Source organism: Camarhynchus parvulus, chromosome 20, assembly GCF_901933205.1.
Source record: "Camarhynchus parvulus chromosome 20, STF_HiC, whole genome shotgun sequence".
Lineage (NCBI taxonomy): Eukaryota > Metazoa > Chordata > Aves > Passeriformes > Thraupidae > Camarhynchus > Camarhynchus parvulus.
In genome coordinates this window covers 1,939,795-1,959,974 of record NC_044590.1, presented here as the reverse complement: position 1 = coordinate 1,959,974, position 20,180 = coordinate 1,939,795, and the positions used below count along the sequence as shown (strand labels likewise).

The 20,180-nt window shown below is 45.9% G+C and overlaps 1 protein-coding gene across 1 annotated transcript in view; it reads left to right on the top strand.

Moving 5' to 3' along the window:
* Window positions 1-17,394, top strand: part of BCAS1 (breast carcinoma amplified sequence 1) — a 31,835-nt gene extending 14,441 nt beyond the window's left edge. Inside the window, exons 6-13 of the mRNA XM_030963402.1 lie at window positions 265-405; window positions 2,795-2,830; window positions 3,069-3,269; window positions 6,810-6,977; window positions 9,446-9,511; window positions 12,769-12,899; window positions 13,007-13,265; window positions 16,781-17,394. Coding sequence (XP_030819262.1) covers window positions 265-405; window positions 2,795-2,830; window positions 3,069-3,269; window positions 6,810-6,977; window positions 9,446-9,511; window positions 12,769-12,899; window positions 13,007-13,265; window positions 16,781-16,855 — 1,077 coding nt within the window. The 3' untranslated portion in view covers window positions 16,856-17,394. The remainder of the gene's footprint in view (window positions 1-264; window positions 406-2,794; window positions 2,831-3,068; window positions 3,270-6,809; window positions 6,978-9,445; window positions 9,512-12,768; window positions 12,900-13,006; window positions 13,266-16,780) is intronic.
* Window positions 17,395-20,180: the final 2,786 nt, after the last annotated feature.

Here is a 20,180-nt window from a genome sequence, read left to right as displayed (position 1 = left end):
AGGTTTCAGTTTAGTGGAGATTTTAGAAGAAAAGTTGTGGTTTAATTTGGAATCAGGTGGATTGCCTTGGCTTGTATTTTGCTGCTCATGTGAAAGAAACTCTGAGGAGAGCTGAGAAGTCACCCAGGGAAAAAACCCCACCATTTATCCAGAGCTAAGAGGGAATATTTTCCTTTAATCCCACGTGTGTGATGATGGAATAATGTCTTTGATAAAGCAAATATCTGCAGTAAACACTCACCTGCACCTGCTGTTGTGCACAAGGGCTCCAAGGCGGAGAAGGGCCCTGGGGGACAGCCTGGCCCGAAGGCAGCAGCAGAATCCCCCTCCAAAGGAGCCAAGAAAAAGAAGGCAGAGAGCCCCAAGCTGGGCCACGGCACCTTTAGCAAACTCTTTAGGCACAAGGTTGGTATGGAGCTCCAGGAGCAGCAGAACCCTGAGAAATCACAGCTGGCTCCTGGCACACAGAGAGACGAGTTCTTTCCCAACATCTGGCCAGATGTGCAGAGCTCTGGAGGTCCCTGGGGGAGCATTTCTGTGCTTGGGGGGGTGGGAACCATCCTGAGCTGCACCTTCCTCTCGTTGGGCCCTCTGTGAGCTCGGGGTTCTGGAGCAATTCCTGGAGCAATAATTCCTGCCAGTTACTAACACAGACTAAACCCCCTGGCCACTAAAAACCAAAATCAGAGGTGCTGACAAACAATGACTTGTGTAGAGGTGACCAAAGCCTGAAACCAGAGAGGTTTGGGTGCTCAGCCCAGCCGCAGATCAGGTTTTATGTCATTAATCTGCACCAGAACTTGGCTGAAATTGGCATTTTGGGGCATCTGATACAGCACAGAGGAGGCTGGAACATGGGATTTCCTGCAGAAATAGGGATTTCTCCTTACAAGCAAGAAAATTAATTTATTTTACTTCTGATTTAGTTTGAAGAAAAAAAAAAAATCTGGGTTTGATAAGTAATTTAAAGGGCTTAAAATGCACAGTCAAGCAAATGGCTGATTCAGAGGACATAAGCTTTTATGTTAAAAACCAAGAATTGCCAAAAACTTTTGGTCTCAAGCTCTATATTCAAAGATTGCTGTGCTCTCTGAAGATAATCATGGCAGGAAAGCAGAGAATTGCAGCTTTTTAGCCCAGAGAATGCAGAAGCAGGGACCCTTCCAGTGGGGGAGGAACCTAATTAATATTTAATTCTCCCTCCAGACACCCACATGGAATTTCTGGTGAGTAGGGGGCTTTATAACCAAGGGCATAGGCTTTAATCTTTAATACAATCTTTAATATATTTTAAAACCAAAAATGTTCTTTCCACTATCTCATTTTTGAGGGGAAAAAAAGTCATCTGCATATTACTGAAGGAATAATAGTATTCCAAATTAATTCAAGTGTGCAGTTCTTCCCAAAACCTTAAATTTGGTATCTCAGCTTCATTTCTTAATAAAATTAAAATATTAATTACTTGTTCATAATGAATTAAGGTTTCCTGGTAGAAACCGAACCTGACTGGCATTTTTTAAGATTCCATTCCAGTAATTAATCTTGCAATAAATTGTAGTGAGAAAATTGCCTGGAATATTTAGTGGAAGTTGAAAGAGTTTGTGAGTTAACAGAAACATTGTTTTTCAGGCTCCTGTGTTACAAAATCCTAACTCTAAAGCAGCTTGTGATGCTCTTCCCATCCATGCATGTTTGCCCTTCATTCCATGCTAATTTTGCATTTAACTGTGCTGATTTATGGAAGTTTCCCTTGGAAGAGAAGGGTGAATCCCTCACTTGCAGCACTAATGCTGAAGCCAGCCCGTGGCATCCTCACCCTTGTTCTCACCTCCTGTTCTGGATGTTGTTTGTCAGAGCTGACCACAGAAAAAGTTCTTGGCTCCTGCAAAATGCCTGCCCTGCAAAATATCTCACCTGCCCTACAAAATATCTCACCTGTTCTGTGGAGAACTTCCCAAAGTCTGCCCAGGCTGCTGGAGCTTGGCCAGATGGGTTGGGTGGGTTTTTGCACAGCTCAGGTCATTCTTCAGTGTGAGGGGTAAGAGATGCAGCCAACATCCCTGGCCAAGGAGGAATGTAACTGGCTCCTCCTGGCTTTGTGTACCCTGATGAAATCAGGAGCCCTATCCCTGAATGGTTGTGCTAAAGGAAATCCCACCTCATGCCCAAAAATAAGAGAAGCTGGGTGGGACCAGCCTCCAGCCCCTGCAGAGTTGCTCTTTGCAGAGCTCCTGCCCGAGTTCCAGGGCTGTTCCGTGCCCTGAGTTTTTCCAGGGCTGTTCCATGCCCTGGGTTTTTTCCAGCATTTCGTGTGCTGCCTGTTTTGGATTCCAGGCACCGGAGCCTCCTGCTGGAAAGTGATGGGAGCACATCTCTGATGATGGTGTGGGATTCCCACGGAAAACACCCAGCTCTGTGTCCCTGAACACTGGAAGCTGCAGACACAGAAAAATCTGTTAATACCTTTAAATTCTCTGTAGTGATTTACCTGAGCTGAATGGGAATGTGAATATGGGACTACTTATACAAATATACATATAAAAATAACAAGTTGAGAACTACAAGCACAAGGAGTGCAGCAGCAGGCTGGTGCAGGTACAAGGATGGGACCTGGCATTCCCTCCAGCAGCCTCCACTCTTCCAGGGATCAGTTTCCATGGCTGCAGGAGCCAGGACTTGCACACACATTCACTAAAAATAAAATAATTGGTGACACAGACAATTGCTGGCCTGTGGAGCTGCAGTGCTGCCGTTGCCTCAGACAGACTCATCTTTGTGTTTTGTTTCCCTGCAGGCTGCGAAAGAAACCCAGCAGACAACCAACACCAAAGTGAGTAGGAGGGGTTGAATTATCTGTGCAATGCAGGAAAAGGGGAATTCTCACTGGCATGTTTGGTCTTTAAGTGTTGTAATTTCTTCATCTGTGTTCTGGCTTTGCTGTGTCTTTGCTGTGTCAAGCAGGGATGGAAGGGCAGGGGAGAATGGGGAGAAGCGGTGCTCACCTGCCCAGGTGATGGCTGAGCGTGCTGGAGTTGTTGCTCACGATCTCCATGTCCTTTCGTTCCCAGAGCCCTGAGCAGCCTCCTGTGAGCTGTGTAAAAGCAGACAGAAATGTCCCTGCCTGCCAAGAGGCACTGCCCAAGCAGAACCCGGAAGCGCCGGAGGCCGCGGTGCCTCCGCAGGGCGTGAGCACAGAGCCCCCCCGGGAGGGCACCAAGGACAAGGGCTCAGCCACCCCCCTGCCCCTCAGCAAGCTCTTCTGGAAAAAGGTACTGGGGCTGCAGGTCATTGCTGCCAAACCCACCGCGGGCAGCAGCTCCCACCTGCTCAACAGCAGGGGCGTGAATTTATCCGTGGTAGTTCTCTTGTTTTATGGAATCAGGAATGTTATCCTCTCTCAATTCAATGCTTCTGTTAAATATCCCCCAGAGATCACAAAGCTCTTTACTAAAATTCATCATTAATAGAGATAAAGCTCTAAAACCTGTTTCATTTCTTTGTTATAAATGTCTGAAGAGCTGAGATCAGGGGATCTGTCTGATCCTGAGCAGAAAATGCTCTGTCACTGAGCAGATCAGGCTTTAATTTGGGGTCTCAATTGCTTAGGAAGACACATTGTTCCTCAGGTTAAATAATGATTTTAACTAAATTTAGGGCTAACTCTAAAAACACAGTTCCTGTTTTCAAAATCCTTATGGTTTATAAGCTGAAGTTTATACATTCTTAATTTCATTTCACAGAAGGGCTGTATGAAACTTTACTGAGTCACTGGATGTTAAATAACTGCTTTTCTGGGCTTCTGCTCAAGCTCAAATCCCAGAAATTTGCTGCTTCCAAACACCCAGATGCCCCTGAGTGGCTGCTGCTCCTGCAGCTTCTTTAGCTGAGTTTTCCCACTGGAGATGCAGTTTGGATATTTTATTTATGTTTAAAAAACCAAAGGTGTTTAGCTATTTACAGAGTAAACATGCTTGAAAATAATCAAAGCTTCACACATTTGCCACTTGGGACTGAATTTCCAGGGGAACTGAGGGAATCAGGTGCTTGGAATGAGAGGAAAGCTGGGAAGAAGAGGGGGAGGGAGGTTTTTCTGCAGTTGTTATTGCTACAGAAACCTCCTCCTCTGAGTAGTCTGGCTTATTTGAAAACAGAGCTGGGAAGCAGGATGTGTGCTGAACATCAGGATGAAATAAAGAAAAGAAGGAGCCTTCTGGCAGGCTGCTGTTTAAAACAGCAATAAATTCAGTCTGAATTTAGTCATTTCTTAATGAAGTATCAAGGATTTAAAAAAAAAAAAAGAAAGAGGAAAGATGTACAAAAAGACAACAGGTTGGCCTCAAACTCAGCTTGGTTTGAAGATTCTGTGGGGTGTTCTGCAATGAATTTAGCTTTTTCTGGCACATTTAATGCACTGTCCTTTTGCTAGGTAAGAGAATCCAAGCTGAAATAGGTGGAGAATTTAGAGTCAGGAGTAGCTTTGCTTTTGAAGTCACAAACAGCAACCACAACACTCAATAGGTGCAGGATTCAGCTCCAGCTTCTCTTTCCAGGCACTCTCTTAAATATCCATCCTCTGATGAGCTTTCACTTCAAAGTGCAGCTAATGAAGTGCCTGTCAACACGTGGCAGTTAATGCTGCTGCTCTGCCTGCAGATGAATAAATATGGAAAGGGAAAATGAAAAATTCCTTATTCAGCTTCTCAGCTGGGAGCCACTTTGTATTTGCCCCATTTCCTGATCAGTCTTCACGAGAATTTTCAGAACTGTTACTCAAATATTTGCTGTGCCAGCATTTCTCTTTTTTTTTTCTTTTTTCCTTTTTCAGAAGGAATACTAATAGGGAATTACAGTGGGCAATTTCCAATATTTGTGTTGGAAAGCTGCTTCCAAGGCCTCGGAGATATCTGATCAGGGCAGAGAAACATGATGCTTCACATTTATCTGATCAAAGCAGGCCAGGCCAGGGTGGAAGGTGATCAAGGCAGCATTATTTACACTGCTCTGGGACCTGTCTTTAAAAGCAGATGTGTTTGCTTTAAAAACTTGAATTTTAAGCAACTCTTGCCATGCAACTGCAGGAAAATCATGCTCTTTTTGCTGATGTGCAAACAGCAAACTGGTTAATTACTGGGTGAAGCAGAACATGGAATCCCAGAATGGTTTGGGTTGGAGGGACCTTAAAGCCCATCCAGTGCCACCTCTGCCATGGCAGGGACACCTTCCACTGTCCCAGGGGCTCCAAGCCCTGTCCAGCCTGGGGCAATGTCCAGCCCAGGGATCCAGGGGCAGCCACAGCTGCTCTGGGCACCTGTGCCAGGGCTCAGCACCCTCACAGGGTGGAATTCCCTCTGTATATCCAACTTAAATTTCCCTTCTTTCAGTGTGAAGCCATTCCCCCTTGTCCTGCAGAAGAACTTCCTGAAGAAATGTGCAAAAATCCCTGATACTTGAAACAACTCAATCCCTGAATAGCTGCCTAACCCTAATTTAACTGGGCAGTGCTTTTTGGAGGTTGGCATTTGGTCCCAGGGTGCTTTTGTTGGTTGTGACACCAATCCCAGTGCAGAGCCAGAGCTCCTTTGGGGTACAGCAGAGTGATCCCAACCTGCCCCCTTGGAGTGGAGAGATCCCAGGAGCTGAGCTCTGCCTTACTGAGCCACTGCTTCCACTCTGCTCTGAATCATTTCCTTCTAGCAAATCGATGGGGAATTGATGATATGGCTGTGTGAATAGGCAGAGATCCAGAGTAAAATTATTGTAGATTGATTATCTCCAAGCTGTTCATAAATATAAATTAAATGTACAATTCCACGGGGAAGTGGGATGTGCTGCAGCCATCTCAGGCAGCAGGGGATAAGGAATATTTATTCCCTCATCATTCTTCTCCCTGTTGCCCCACCCCCAAAATGTTGTTTCTTCCACAAAAGAGGAGTCAGGAACAAAGCAAAATCTCTCCTGCTGTGGTAGAAATTCATGGTGAATCCCCTTCTTGAATGTGGAGTTCCCTGCAACTTAAAAATATGTCAGAACTAAAAGGTGTGATGGAATACTGAGTAAATATATTGGATGGCTTCTGTAAGAAGGACTAAATAAACTGGGATTTTATTTGCTCAGAAAGGGAGATGACAACAGCACACAGAAAAACTGCTGGAAAGGGGAACAGGAAATATAATTGTTCACAAAAAAAGTGGCAGAGTCCAAATAAAAGGATGTGGTGACAAATAAGAATAAACAAGTGACAGGACAGGGGGAATGGCTCCAAACTGGCACAGAGGAGGTTTAGGTGGGATATTGGGAAGAATTGTTCCCTGGGAGGGAGGTGAGGTGCTGACACAGATTCCCAGAGGAGCTGTGGCTCCCCCATCCTTGGGGGTGTCCAAGGCCAGGTTTCAGCAATTTGTAGTGTCCACAGTGTGTTTCAAATAATCTTAATTCTACTTTTGAGTGCACATTCCTGAGTATGATTTTTCTCATATTTACTGGATTTACTTGAGCCTCATCTCCTCAGGACAGCATTGCTGTGTGTAATTTCATTTTCATTCTTCTTACATTGTAATCAAAGCTAGGTTCTTGTGATTAGGAACCAGCAACTCAAGAAAGGTTATTTCTTTTGTTTATATAAACTGCTGGGATTTTAACATTTATTTACTTCATTTCATTTGACATCAATCAAATTCCTGGAGCAGCACAAAGAGAATAGCGAAGCTGAGGATGTTTTTATGCCATGTTTGGTTGTAAGATTTTAAGAAATCAACCAACTCCTCACAGATTGAGTCAGAATGTTTCTTCCACTTTATTCCCAACCCCAGAACTCCTCAGAGGAAGCAGAGGCTGTGAACAATGAGAAGGCAGATGTGGCTCTGGAGGCCGTGGCTCCCGACAGGGACGAGAGCAAGGGCACAGAAAGCACCGAGGTGAAACCGCGAGGGGCGGAGAGCAAAACGCCCAAGGCAAACCTGAGGAAGTTCTTTAAGCTGGTAAGAGCAGCTTTGCCCTTCGGGAGCTCAGAGGGCTGCGGAGAGGCTGGGAAAACACTTTGCCTTTGTCTGGGAGGGTGTGGGGATGCTCAGGGATGAGGGGGCTCAGGGATGCTCAGGGGATGCTCAGGGATGAGGGGTGCTCAGGGATGAGGGGTGCTCAGGGATGCTCAGAGGGGTGCTCAGGGATGCTCAGGGATGAGGGGTGCTCAGGGATGAGCGTGCCAGGGGGCTAGGGGCGATTCTCCCGGCATGCCCCGCTGGAACTTCTCCCCGCATCCCCCCGCGCATTCCCCGTCCTGCATCTCCCTCGCGGCTCCTCCCGGAACGTCCCGAGGGCTCCGGTGGCCCTTTCCCCGCCTAGGGGACCTTTCCCCCGCCGAGGTGGCCCAGGGAGCTCCAGGGGTCACAACACCGAGGGTGCTCTGCTTCACAAACCGCAGCATCCCCCGGTGGGAAGCTCCTGGAGGAGCCCACCTCCAACCCCGCTTCCAAATCCATCTCTGGCTGGCCACGGCGCTGTCAGTCCTCCTGTGCCATGTCCTGTCCTGCACTGGCTTTGGGGAGCTGTATTTTTAGTGGCACAAATGTTTTTGGCAGTTAATGTAGGTTAGGTAAATTGGCACGTAAAGGAAAGGAGGCTGTCACTCCTGCTAAGGTCCATCAGGTGGGAAAGAGGAAAGGCAGAAAGTAGAATCTACTCCTGCTTCCCAGAGGAAAATTGTTCCCAAATCACCTGCAGTCACTGTGCTGCCCTGCTTCCCCACATGATCAAACGTAGGCAATAAATAGCATTTAGAATTGAGAATAATCATGTTGTCACAGCTGTTGATGAAAATGTAGCAGGGTATTGGCTGTCCCCACCCTCCTCCATTTAAAAACATCCCAACCCACCCTGCTCACTGCAGAAAACTTTGTGGGCAGCCTTGGCCAGCAGCAAGCCCAAGTGAGCAGAGGCAAGGATAAGAGGTCAGCAGTGCTCTGGAGAGAAATCTTTGGGATTGTTTCCTCCTCGTCTCACTGGCAGCAAGAGGGAGCTTTGTCTAGACCTCAAGGTCTTTACTCTGGTTTTGGTTAAAAATAATAATAGCAATAAAAATGCAAGGTGGATTAGAGAGGTTGTTTAAAGCAGGGCTATTTTTATCAGGGTTTGAGGTGTTTATAGGGGAAAAGGTAACGCTGATTGCTGTTAGAGCAGGTTTTGTTTTTTTCCTAAAGGCACTTGAGGACTTGCTAAAACACAAATGCAGAGCAGATCTTATCAGAGCTCATCTTCATGCACTCTGGACGGGTTTGTCCCCAGCACAGACCACACTGTGCTTCCTCCCCTGCACCTCGTGCACAGATAAAGCTCCTGAGCACAAACCCGTGCAGTGGCACCTTCCAGGGACAGGGTTTTCCCACAAAAGCCATGAATTGTCATGGAGTGGTTTCATTTTCTCTCCTGCTGCTGCCATGCATTGATTTCTGTGGTTTTGTAGGAAAGTCGGGTTGCAGGAAGCCCATCTGTGGGACCAGGCTGGTGCTGTTGTGCTCCACGTTACAAACGTAGAGCTGCAGCAAACCACAATTCCGCCTGAGATAAATTTAGAACAAAAGTCACATCCTTTCATTGTTTTCATTGAACTTCTGCAATGAAAAATGACATTTAAATTTGGGCACTCTGAAATCCTGCATTATTTTATGCTTTGCTGCTGAGCTCTGTGCATTCTGTGGTACCCAGGAGAACACACCGAACCCTCCAACACATTTTTAAACACAAATGCTCATTGCTGTTGTCCCTTTTGTAGCACTAATTGTAACTTAAGCTTAACCTAATTCTCACAAAACTTGTCCTATTTACTCAGTTTGGTCAAATGGGGGTTTCTCACTTCTAAATCTAGATGGAAATGGGTTTTTTACCTTAAAAAGATATTTCAGAGTCAAGGTTTGCTCTGAGTGACCTTCCAGTGCTGCAGCCTCAGGCTCTGCCTGGATTGTCCTGGCTGGGAAGTGTGGGAAGCAAGGAGGATTATTATTTAGAGGTTTAAGGAATGCAGGAATAAACTGGAAAGCAAAAATCAGGATTAAGTGGATGCTGATGACAAAATATGGAAACATCCCTCTAAAGCTGAGTGGGCTTTAATTATTCACAGCACATGCACTTAGTAGGATGGATAAATAGAGACTAAGTCCCACTAGGTCTTGTAGGACAGATTTGGCTCTGGAAAGCAAAGAAAAGCTCTTTCCTAGAAAATTCCGGCAGCAGGGCTGACAGCAGGTTCTTGTTGAGTGGCTGAAGTGATCCCTGCTCAGGCCTTGGTGGGAAACCTGACTGGCAGGAGACAATCCCACAGAGCAGAACCAGCAAAACCCACCCTGGAGATGGGGACGTTTCCAAAGTGGAGCTGCTGAGGTGCCTTCAAGCCTTGATTCCTGGGCGTTTCCATCCTGGATGAAGGCCCCAAACAGGACCTTTGTTGTTTTAGTCAGGCAAGGGTGATGGAGGGAGCCCCCGTGCAGAAGAGGGAGATGGTCCCAGCCCCAGACACCACGTAAGTGGACTTTGTATTTTTGGCCTGGGCTTCTTCGTCCCCTGGTGATGGGTTCCTGTCACCTCCTTCCACACAGCTCTGCCTCTTGAAATGTAAAGTCACTGAAAGGAAAGTGCTGCACTCACTGAGCTTTGTATATTTACACATAACTTCTCTGTTTCTTTTATCTGTTCATAATATTAAACAAGATTTTAAAGAGTCAACATAATATTTTTTTTTAACTTTTTCTGGGTGTGTTCCTTTTCTTAAAATAATCAGTGGGTTTGTGTTCAGTCTTCTTCCTCTCTCTTGCTGCTTTTTGACTTTCTGCAAGAACCTTGGCTCAGGCAGTGCAACTAAATACACACAGAATTATTTTTACTTTGTTGATTTACTTGTCTTCTGAGGAAAGAATCATTTAGGTGGAAACTCTACAAAAGAGAACTGAAAATGAGAATGAAAACTGTTCGCTGCAATGTAACAAAAGCCATGAAAAGATTTGTTTCTTGTTCTATTTTTGTTGCTTTCGTTCTGTACATAAAATCTAAACCCGACCTTTGGGTGTGGTATTTTCACTCTATTCTTCATGGTTTTCAAATGCTTCATAAAAATCATATTTTCATTAAAAAGACAAATTCTATTAATTTGAGAGTCCAACCCTCATCTGCTCCAAGTGAAGATATTCCAAAGAATTCATCTCTCAGTAATGAGAACTAAAACAAGGTTCTGTCTATAGACAGTTTCCTTTAAGAGGAAAACTGAAGTTGCATTCAAAGCTGTCATTTCAGAATTTCCTTTTTTAAATAGCTGTAAAATTATATCTCTCTCTTCCTATTTTCACAATGTCTGATGACACCAAGGTTAATTTTCATGAATTATGTCTCTAAAAGCATCCTAAATATAGAAGAGCCTTGTCTTGTGACACTTAATTCTTATTTCATACAAGAGCTTTGTGAAGTGATCTGAGTAAGACACCAAAAGTTTCAGCCCTGGATCTATTTTATTATTTTAATGATCAGCCAGCTTCCTTCCATTTTTGTAAATCAGTTTATTGTTCTTCCTCCTTCTCTCCCTTGCCCTGGTGTAAAGTAGAACAATTTTATTCCTCAGAGGAGCCCAAGGAAAACTGGATCTGCTGCTGACTTCTTCCTTTTTTGGGGATTTCTTTGAAAGGATTTCCTTAAATTATGCTGCAGTGTCTCTGGAATGCTGTGATTCTTCTCCCCTTCCCATCCCTGCCACTCTACACCCTCCAGAAATTTCAGCACTGCTCCAAAACCACAGAAATCCTGGGCTTAAAAATCAGCCTTGGCCCAAGGTCTCCTGTAAGATAAGGGGGAAAATGCTGTCCATTTTTCTTTTTTTATTTCAGTGGCACTGCTAATGTTGAGGGACGCAAAGCAAACTGCCAGGAGCAGCTCCCCTTTGGAATAAGGAGCATTAACATCTTTCATTATTCATTGGCCTCACACCACATTTCCTGAGCTGCTCCCATCAATATCAAATCTGCCAATTTCCTGCCTTTCAAGGTTAATATGAAACACCTCAAAGAGATTATCTGATAGGGTTTGAGTTGGGTATTTTTTGCCTGGAAAATGTATTATGAATATTTTTTAAGAAGTGTTTAGTCTGCCTGACATCAAAGGCCCCACCTGCCCTCAGCCATGGGGACGGTTCTGCTTTGGCTGCAGCGCTGTCTCAGGCACGTGTGGGGAGGAAAACTCTGCTTTTACACCCACAGAGCAAAGCCACAGATTGCACAGACTGTTTCTGAGGCTTCCAGGCTCCTCTGGCCCCTCTGAACTCGGCTGTGTCTGCGCTCAGTCCAGAGCTGTGCTTGTTGCCGCAGTGAAGGTGAATATTTGCAATTCCACCTGAGAATTGTTTCCGAGGTGAGCTGAGGCCAGTTCCAGTGAGAAGGGTCTTGGGAAGCAACTGCTCAGAGCTCCCAGAGTTAACTGAGCCAGAGACACTTTCAATTTGCTTTGTGTCCATCCTTGTGCTGGGAGAGCTCCTGCACCCCTGGGCACTGCGGTGTCACTTCCCAGGTGAGGTGGCACAGGTGGGGTGTGAGCTCTGCTCTCCTCTGACCCCACTGAACCTGCTTTAAACATTTGTAAATCTGCTGATCCCCCCCTTCACGTTCTCCTGCACAAAGACAAGCTGCTGACTGGAGTTTTTAAGTCTAAGAGCAGAGCGACCCAGGTGTGAGGAAATATTTACCACATACATCTCTGGAAAAAGAAATCATTCCAAAAGTTTAGTGGAGGAGTTGAGTCTCCTGGTCAAGCCTGAACGTATTAAATGGGTTCTGTGATTTAAACATGGAACTTTTTAAAGATTGGGTAGCAAGAAACGCTGAACTGAGTGAAAAAGGCAAAGCAGCAGGATTGTTGTCTCCTCTCATTCTTGTTTCCCCAAAATTAGGCAGGCTTGAACGTTTTTTATTTTTAAATACAAGAGGTACATTTGCATTCTGTTTCTCTAAAGTTTCTGCTTTCAGGGTTTTCTCTGAAATCACGATATCTAAAAATGTTTTTGTTTTGAATGAAAGCTAAGCCTGGCGTGTGAGCACATAACCCCAGGCCTTCAGAAGAACACCAAATATTTCAAGACTAATGGTAAAATTCCCAAAGCTGGAAAAATACACAGCATTAAGCTTGGGCCATGGCCTGAGGGCAGATGTGAGATTTCCAGCTTTTCAACATGGCAAATTTGTGCTGTTTTAATGCTGGCAATAAATAAAGCCATATGGGTTTGGGGTTCTTTTTTACATTGAAAAAAAAATCCTATTTGCAAACAGATTTCCTGGCAAAACCACCCTCATTTACTGCTTCCCAAACAGTGACGATTTCATGGTCTGATCCTTTGTTTGCCAGATATGATTTTTCTTGTGTGAACTTCAAATATATCCTGAACTTCTCTGAGCTCCAGAATCTTCCCCTTTACTCTACACAGGTGCTTTGTGATTGTGTTTTTTGGAAGATTTCCTGTCTCTTCTTTTGCACCTGTACATGAAATGTTCTATGCTATTCTGGCTTTCCACAGCCAACCCCTGTGTTGATAATTTTTGGGTGGAGTGTTGCTCATTCACAGGGAATTTGTTTTCATCCTTTGCTTTATGGGGTACTTTTGATTTTTGTCCTTTCTCAGATCTTTTCCTTGCACTTTTTGGGGTGCAAACACTGGGGGTATTTCAGTGGGCAGTGACTCTCAGTGATGCTCCCTGCCTCCTCGAGCAGCCCCAGCAGACATTTCAGGGAAGTTGTTCCAGGCAGGGATGGTTTGATCCCACAGTCTTTGCTCATGGAATTCCATCAGCTCCCTGGGAGCCCTTCCCTGAGCCAACACTGCAGGAGTTCATCCCAACCTCTGGAAATGCAAACCTGCTGGGCAGCAGGGCTCCTCCTGCCAGGTGGCATTCCACTTTTTAAATTATTTTTTTTCCCCTAACATATTTATGGATCTCCTCCTGAACTCTTTCTGTTCCCCACTAAAAAAAAAACCCTGTTTGAAACCGCTGCAGACTCTGAACGCCACGGAGAAGCCTCTTGCCCCATCTGAGAGCGACCCCGGGGGCCCAAGGAGCAAAGAGGGCTCCAAAGACAAGAAGTCCACGCTGGAGCTGGGCAAGCAGAAGGGCAGGGAGCAGCCAGAGCCCCGGGAGCAGCCAGCAGCTGAGCCTGACTCCATCCACAATGGCGGCGACGCCAAGGAGCCCTCCTACAAGAAGGCAGAGAAGAGGCAGTCCCTGGGAGGGTTTTTTAAAGGCCTTGTATGTTCATTTCTCTTCCTTTTTTTTGCTGTTTTCCGGCTGCTTTAGGCACTCTGATCCATGTGGGATTGGTGCTTCCATTTCAGCAGCGGGACTTGGGCCAAAGAACAGCAAGGTTTTGGGAAAGGGAGGAAAATTCAGGGCTCGGGGTGCTGGTTGAGGCAGGGATGGTTTGGTGCTCTGGTTGAGGCAGGGGTGGTTTGGTGCTTTGCCCTTGGGGTGCTGGTTGAGGCAGGGGTGGTTTGGTGGTTGAGGCAGGGGTGAGGGGTGTTTTTGCCCTAGGCAGGATGGTTTGGCTGGAGGCATTGGTGGTTGAGGCGGGGCCAGCAGGAGCTAGAATTGTTGGCACAGCGCTGGATTTGGGGTTCATGCCTTGGCTATGAGGATGACTCAATGTTCCTACAAATTACAGGGTGTTCATTAAGGGAAAGCGGAGATGGGGCTGGATTACTAGAGGAACCTGCCTGCCCCCGTGGCGGTGCAGCTGAGACATCCCTGCCAAAGAAAATCCCTACAAGTTCAAAATCAAGGGAGGTGATCAAAATCAAAACTCCTTCATGGAGTTTAACAAGAGACACACATTTAGAATTCTTCCAGAAAGGGAGATCTGAAGGAGTGAGGAAACACCTTCAAAATTCATGAAAGACACAGAGAGAGGAAGGAAAGGTGGCTCAGATTGAAAGGGCAAGAAAAGCTTTTAGATCAAGGGAGGAGATTGTGAGAGGTAAAAAGACCATTTGAGGAATAAAACAGAATCGGTGTAGAGGAAGTAGAGATGTTCTGTAGGATTTATTTTTTCAGTTTGCCTCAGTTTGGCTGAGCAGTCCCTTATCTTCTGCTGCAATTATAGAGAGGGCTCCTGCAGCTTCCCTCTCCCATTAACTCTAAAAAAAAAAAGAAATTTTTGACAACAGTAAAGTTGATTTGGTCACTTTATTGTGCTTCAAAATGGCAGCAAACCACATAACAATGAGGTCTGCATATGGGAAAACTGTCATGGAAAATTATTATGGAAAATTATTACTCCTCTTTGAATATCCTGAAGATTACCAAGAACTAAGAAACTCATTCTGCAATCTAAAAAAAAATAATCTCGTCATCTCCTAGGTGATCAGAAGGTGTAATCATTGATCTAAAGGTATTAGATCACACACACCAACCAATGCCAGCATTCCCGTTTCAAGATAACAGCTCGATTGTCTGGGAACAACTCAGCAGAGAAATTCAGCTTTTTGTTCATAAAATGGGAGCAGGAGATGTAGAAGAGGGGATCCAGCAGCTCCTGTTCTGGATTTTAAGCCCACCCTCTCCTGGGTCTGAGTCCCCTGGGAATGGCACAGAGCAGGAGCATGCCACAGTGCAGGAATGCAGATTAAACACTGCAGCTCCAGCCTCTGCTCCCAGCTGGGCTACAAATGCTGGAATTTTGGCTACAAATGCTGGAATTTTGGCTACAACCAGAGCCATTGATGCAAGCAAACAGCATCAGTGCCCGGCTGCAGGGTTTGAGCACAGATAAGGTTGTTCCTATGGTAAAAGAGATTAATTTATAAGCTGTAGCAAATGTATTTAGGGAGTCTTTGAAAGATTAGATTAGAAAGGAAAAGAAAGGGGGGAAAAAAGATTAATAACATTGTTTCCTGAGCTGGAATAACTCACAGTCCAGTTGTCAGGAGCTGGGAGTGCTCAGCACGTGGAAAGTATTCGGATTTTTTCTGATCAGAGTATGTGATGCACTAACCCAGGCTTCTCCTGAGCAAAATCTGGGGGAAAAATACTCCAGCCCCACGGTTTTGCTGTGTGTGCCCTTTAAAATGCTCTGCCCAAATGTTCCAAGCCATGAGCTGGTGGTGCCTGAGCTTCTGAATCCCAGGGCAGAGCTGGAATTTGTCCCTTAAAAAAAGGCAGAACAAAGTTCTTTCTTTCACAAGAAAGAAGGGCTTGGAAATTCCAGTTCAGCAGGAATCATCAGCCAGTCTGATCTTCCTGCTTTAATCAGCAACCACCTTGAAAATGGGTGCAGCAGGAGACTGCAGTGAGCAAGTAAGTGACCTCTGCAGAATGGTGCTAAATGAGGCAAAATGGGGATTATCTCCAAGGAGAATCCTCCTCTCCTGTCTCCTCCCTCCACCCTTTTCTAGGAAGAAAGGCAAATTGTATCATCGTATTCCCTGATCAGTTTAGAAGTGACTTCATCATGCTCAGACAGGAGCTGGAGCTGGCAGAGCCCACTACTCCTGTGATGTGGGAAATCTTCACCTGATCGGGAGGTTTTTAGGGTTTCTGGGTAAATTTGGAATGAAGAGCTCACCTAGTATTGGTTGATGGATAAAAGATGGATTTGCTGCTACCTGTAAATGGCCAAACCTTTCATTCTGCTCTAGAGCATCCTCCAAACTCAACACCAGGGGAAGCAGAAGCGAAGCCACTGCAGCCAGCTCAGCTGCACAAGGCTACAATCAGCTTTAGATGGCATTTTTCAGTCCATTGTGATTTTTGGCTGCTCTTTTTCTTACTTAGATCCTCCAAGGTGAAACATTGAAAGAAGATCAGTGAGGTGGAGCCTTACCAGTGTAAAACCCTTGCTGGTTTTACTTCCCTGAAGGGGATGAGGAAGTCGAGACCTTTCACTCCCCATGTGTAACACAGAATCCTTCTGAAGTGGAGACTCAGGTTTCCAGGAAGGGACAATTCACACATTATTCTGCCTGGTTCCTATCCTAGGGAAAGCATAGACGCACCTTTAGCTTTGTCACGCTGGATTTTCTGCTTAGCAAGGCATGATTTGGGTTACAGACAGCACTGACACCCCACGGTGGTAACAGTGACCTCAAACACTGGTTTTGGGGCTGTTTTGCTCAAATTCTGGCAGCTTCAAGGCCAGCAAAATTAGGTCAAGCGCCTTAAACCAGAGCCAAGTTTTTATCAGTTAGTGAAAAATGTGGTTGGTATAGTTAGAGCTATACATTTCCTTCATCTAAGCTGGATTAGTGTCTTGGAGTGGTTCCAAACCCAGAATTATGTTTGCAGTGTAAAAAAAGCTTTATCACTCAAACATTGTCGAATACCTGTCATGCATAAAAGTATTTAATGTTCCTTTAACCTAGAGCAGAGCAGGGCTGGCTATAATACCCCATTCATCATGCCTGAAGGACTCTTAGCAGGGCTGCAGTGAAGCGTTCAGGGCAGGGAAATGTTACAGAAATGATGCCAAAACTCCAATACTACAGACACCCAGCAGCCTGGCTCTGGTGTGTGAGCCCAGGTCCTGACAACAATTGTTTCCATGCCAATTGAGACAATTCTATTAAAATAACCCCCACGTTTAGGCAGGAACTTTGTGTGGTTCTCGTGATGCACATGGTGCTCATATATTTGTGCATATTAAATGAAGAAAAGCAGGGAGATTAAATCAGTGGGAAACATCTGGCAGCAAAAGTCCAGGGCACGATTCCAGACTTGACCATTCAGAAATACTTGGAAACGTTTCTAACGGTGTCTCCCTTGTTCCACAGGGCTCCAAAAGGATGTCGGATGCAGAAGTGCAGACAGATCCCGTGTCCATCCTCCCTGCTGGGAAATCCAAGTAGTGCCCAGCCCTGGCTGCTGCAGGGAGGCTCAGCAGCTCTCCGGGAGCTCCAGGAATGACTCCTTTCCTTTCTGGCAGCAGGAATGACTCCTTTTCCCTCCCACGGCTGTCACAAACACCCGAGGCTGAAGCAAACACTGGCTACCATTGCAGGTTGTCACTGGCAGGGTTTGTTTGTTCCTCTCCTGTAGAAAGCAGCTCTACAGATCCCCATGAAATGTGTTTAAGGTAAGGTGCTGTGGATGGTTTGAGGTGTGCAGAGGGGAGGGTAAGGCAGGTAGGAGGGTGGCAGAGAATTCAGTAAATGGCAGAAAAAGCAAGCAGGTGACAGAGGAGGGCAGCGGGGCACGGGCAGGGAATCCTCCGCTTCAGAGAGCTTGAGAGCAGCCAGGAAAACACAAATCCCCCGGGGAAATGTCCTGCTGCAGTGTAACAACAGCCGAGTCACTTCTGGGGGGGGTTGGACAGAGCTGGAATTGGAGCTGAGCCCTTCAGCCTGGCAGAGCCCGTGGTGATCGAGTCCTGCTTCCTGCTGGTTATTAATGTAAATTAAAACGCTAAAATGCAAAGGCTTGGCGGGATTGGGGCGGCCCCTGTCTCGGCCGGGCGGGGTGGGATAACAAATTAAAAGCTATTTAAGGTTCTAATAGGACACAAGAGGGCAGCCACGTCCCCTAACGCCGGGCTGTGCCTGCCAGCCCGGAATTAATGTTCCTTAGATCATAGGAAACTTAGCTGTTCATCCTGATGTTTGTTTATATCCATACTTGTAATTAATCCTAATAGAAACCAAAATCAAAGCTGCCCAGGCAGCTCTCTGCTTCACAAGACTCCTGTAATAACTGTAGTTAATAAATTTTACAGAAAATTAAGATTTCTGTTCGTTCAATCCTAGCCTGTACAGGGAGCCAGGGGCCTGACGTTTTAATCCACACTGATCTTAATGATGCAATACTGTATATTTTGACATCCTTATCTTTAAATAAACTAATACTTATCATTTGAAACAAAAAATCAGTCGCTGCTTCAATTTTTCAAACCAAGCTTGTTATTTACATCCGTGTGGTCTGATGATTGATGTGACATTAAGGCATAAATCAGCACAGACAAACCTTGCCTGTGGAGAGAACAGTTGTTATTTTCTCTTTATTTGAGTGAAGATTACACCTGGAAAGCAGAGGAGAATTCTGTCAATTCTGCACAATTGTGTTTCTAGCTAATCAGAGAGGACAGAGGTGCAAAGGCCCTGCAGCTCAGTGGGATTTTGGCTCTGGGTTCTGCAAACCTGCTGGTTTGGGGTGCCCAGCCCAAACTTGCAGCTGGTTCTGTGCACAGAGAGCACAGACCAAGGGTTCTGTAGTTATAAAGGCTCGTTCTGCTCCCTTCTTGGCACTTTGATGGTACAAAAGGATATCAGTCCTCTGGTTCTCTTTGATTCCTCCTCTGGTTCTGTTTAATTCCTCCCCTGGTTCTCTTTGATTCCTCCTCTGGTTCTCTTTGATTCCTCCCCTGGTTCTGTTGGGTTGCTCCTCTGGTTCTGTTGGATTCTTCCTCTGGTTGTGTGATTCCTCCCCTGGTTCTGTTGATTCCTCCTCTGGTTCTGTTGATTCCTTCTCTGGTTCTGATTGATTCCTCCTCTGGTTATGATTGATTCCTCCTCTGATTCTGTTTCATTCCTCCCCTGCTTCTGTTTGATTCCTCCCCTGGTTCTGTTTCATTACTCCCCTGGTTCTGTTGGATTCCTCCCCTGGTTCTGTTGGATCCCTCCTGCCAGCAGCAGCTTTGCAGCAGCCCCTCATCCTGCCCATACCGCAGCCACACGTGGAAGGAGAGGAAGAAAGGTCTTAGGAGAAGCATCCCCAGCTTGGGGAGTTTCTGCATTCCACACGGATATGAGGAACATTAAATGCAGCTTTCATGTCCAGGAAAGCTTAAGGAGTCATTTGGAAATCAAAGCTTTGGCAGGGCTGCAGCCCAGGACAGAGGAAAAGAGCAGCCAAGGCAGTCCATTGCATTTGGAGCCCGTTGTCAACAAGCAGGCTCTGGTTTGATGCTGTGGAGCACCACTGGAGCAGATCGCGCCGATCAAGGGTCTCAGGGTGTGTTTCATGGGGGTGTTTTGGAAGGGTTTTAAGCATCTGATAAATATAAAAGGGAATGGATCAAAACTGCAGGTTTTTGTGCAAGAAATGCTGGTTTACAGCACACAGGGCTTTATGTGCCCCTCGGGAGGAGCAGTTCCCTGTGGGGTTCTGTGTCCATCCCAGGAGCTGAGCTCAGCTCCCACCCTGCATTCCCAGGAGGGCTGAGAGTACCTGGAAAGCACCAACTCCTTCCTGCTGACCATGCCAGACCCATCCACCCTCAGAGCAGGGAATCTCACCAGGATCTTGCCTTTGGAAGTTTAAGGTCATCACTTTAGGAGCTGAGTCTGCTCACACTGAGCCAGGCCCTGACTTTGCAGGTTTGTGTTTCACAGCTCTGCACCCACAACATGTGTAAGAGCCCCTGGGCACCTTTTGGGATGTAAATGTTCACAGCTGGCTTTAAAGGACTCATGCAACAAAACCCATGGTTCTCTGCATGGAAGGATGGTGTGGCAGGAGAGAAACACAGAGGGGCCTGGCTGTGGGACTGAGCCCATGGCAGGCGGGAGGTGGAATGGCTCTGGATTCTGTGCAGCCACACAGTCTGAGAATATCAGTGAGAAATCTGGATTTGTTATAGACTCCACCTCTTCTGGATAACACACCCTGGGCTTTACTGGCAATTTCAGCAGCTCAGCAGTTCTGAGAACACGAAAACAGGAAATTCTGCAGCAGCCCTGACGAGGCTGAAGATGCTTATGAATTCCTTAAAGAAGTGTCATTTTCTGGAAACAAATTATCAAAAGCCTCGAAGAAGAATAAACCTCTTATCAGCACTCTTTGCTTTGACTTCATCATTTCCTATTAAATCTGTCACCTGCTGAAGGGCAGAGGAAAGAACCTCCAGCACAGGAAGCACCAGAGATTGGACTTTAAACCAGAAAGGGACAGAGTCCAAATTCCTCCTTTATCACATCCCAGAGTGAGAGAGCAGGTGATGCAGAGCCAGCAGTGCCCCTTCACCTGCCTTTGCACACAGCAAGGGCCTTCATTCTGATCACAGACCTTCATTCTGATCACAGTCCTTCATTCTGATCACAGACTTTTATTCTGATCATAATCCCTTATTCTGATCACAGTCCTTCATTCTGATCACAATCCTTCATTCTGATCACAATCCTTTATTCTGGTCACCGTCCCTTATTCTGGTCACAGTCCTTCATTCTGATCGCAGACCTT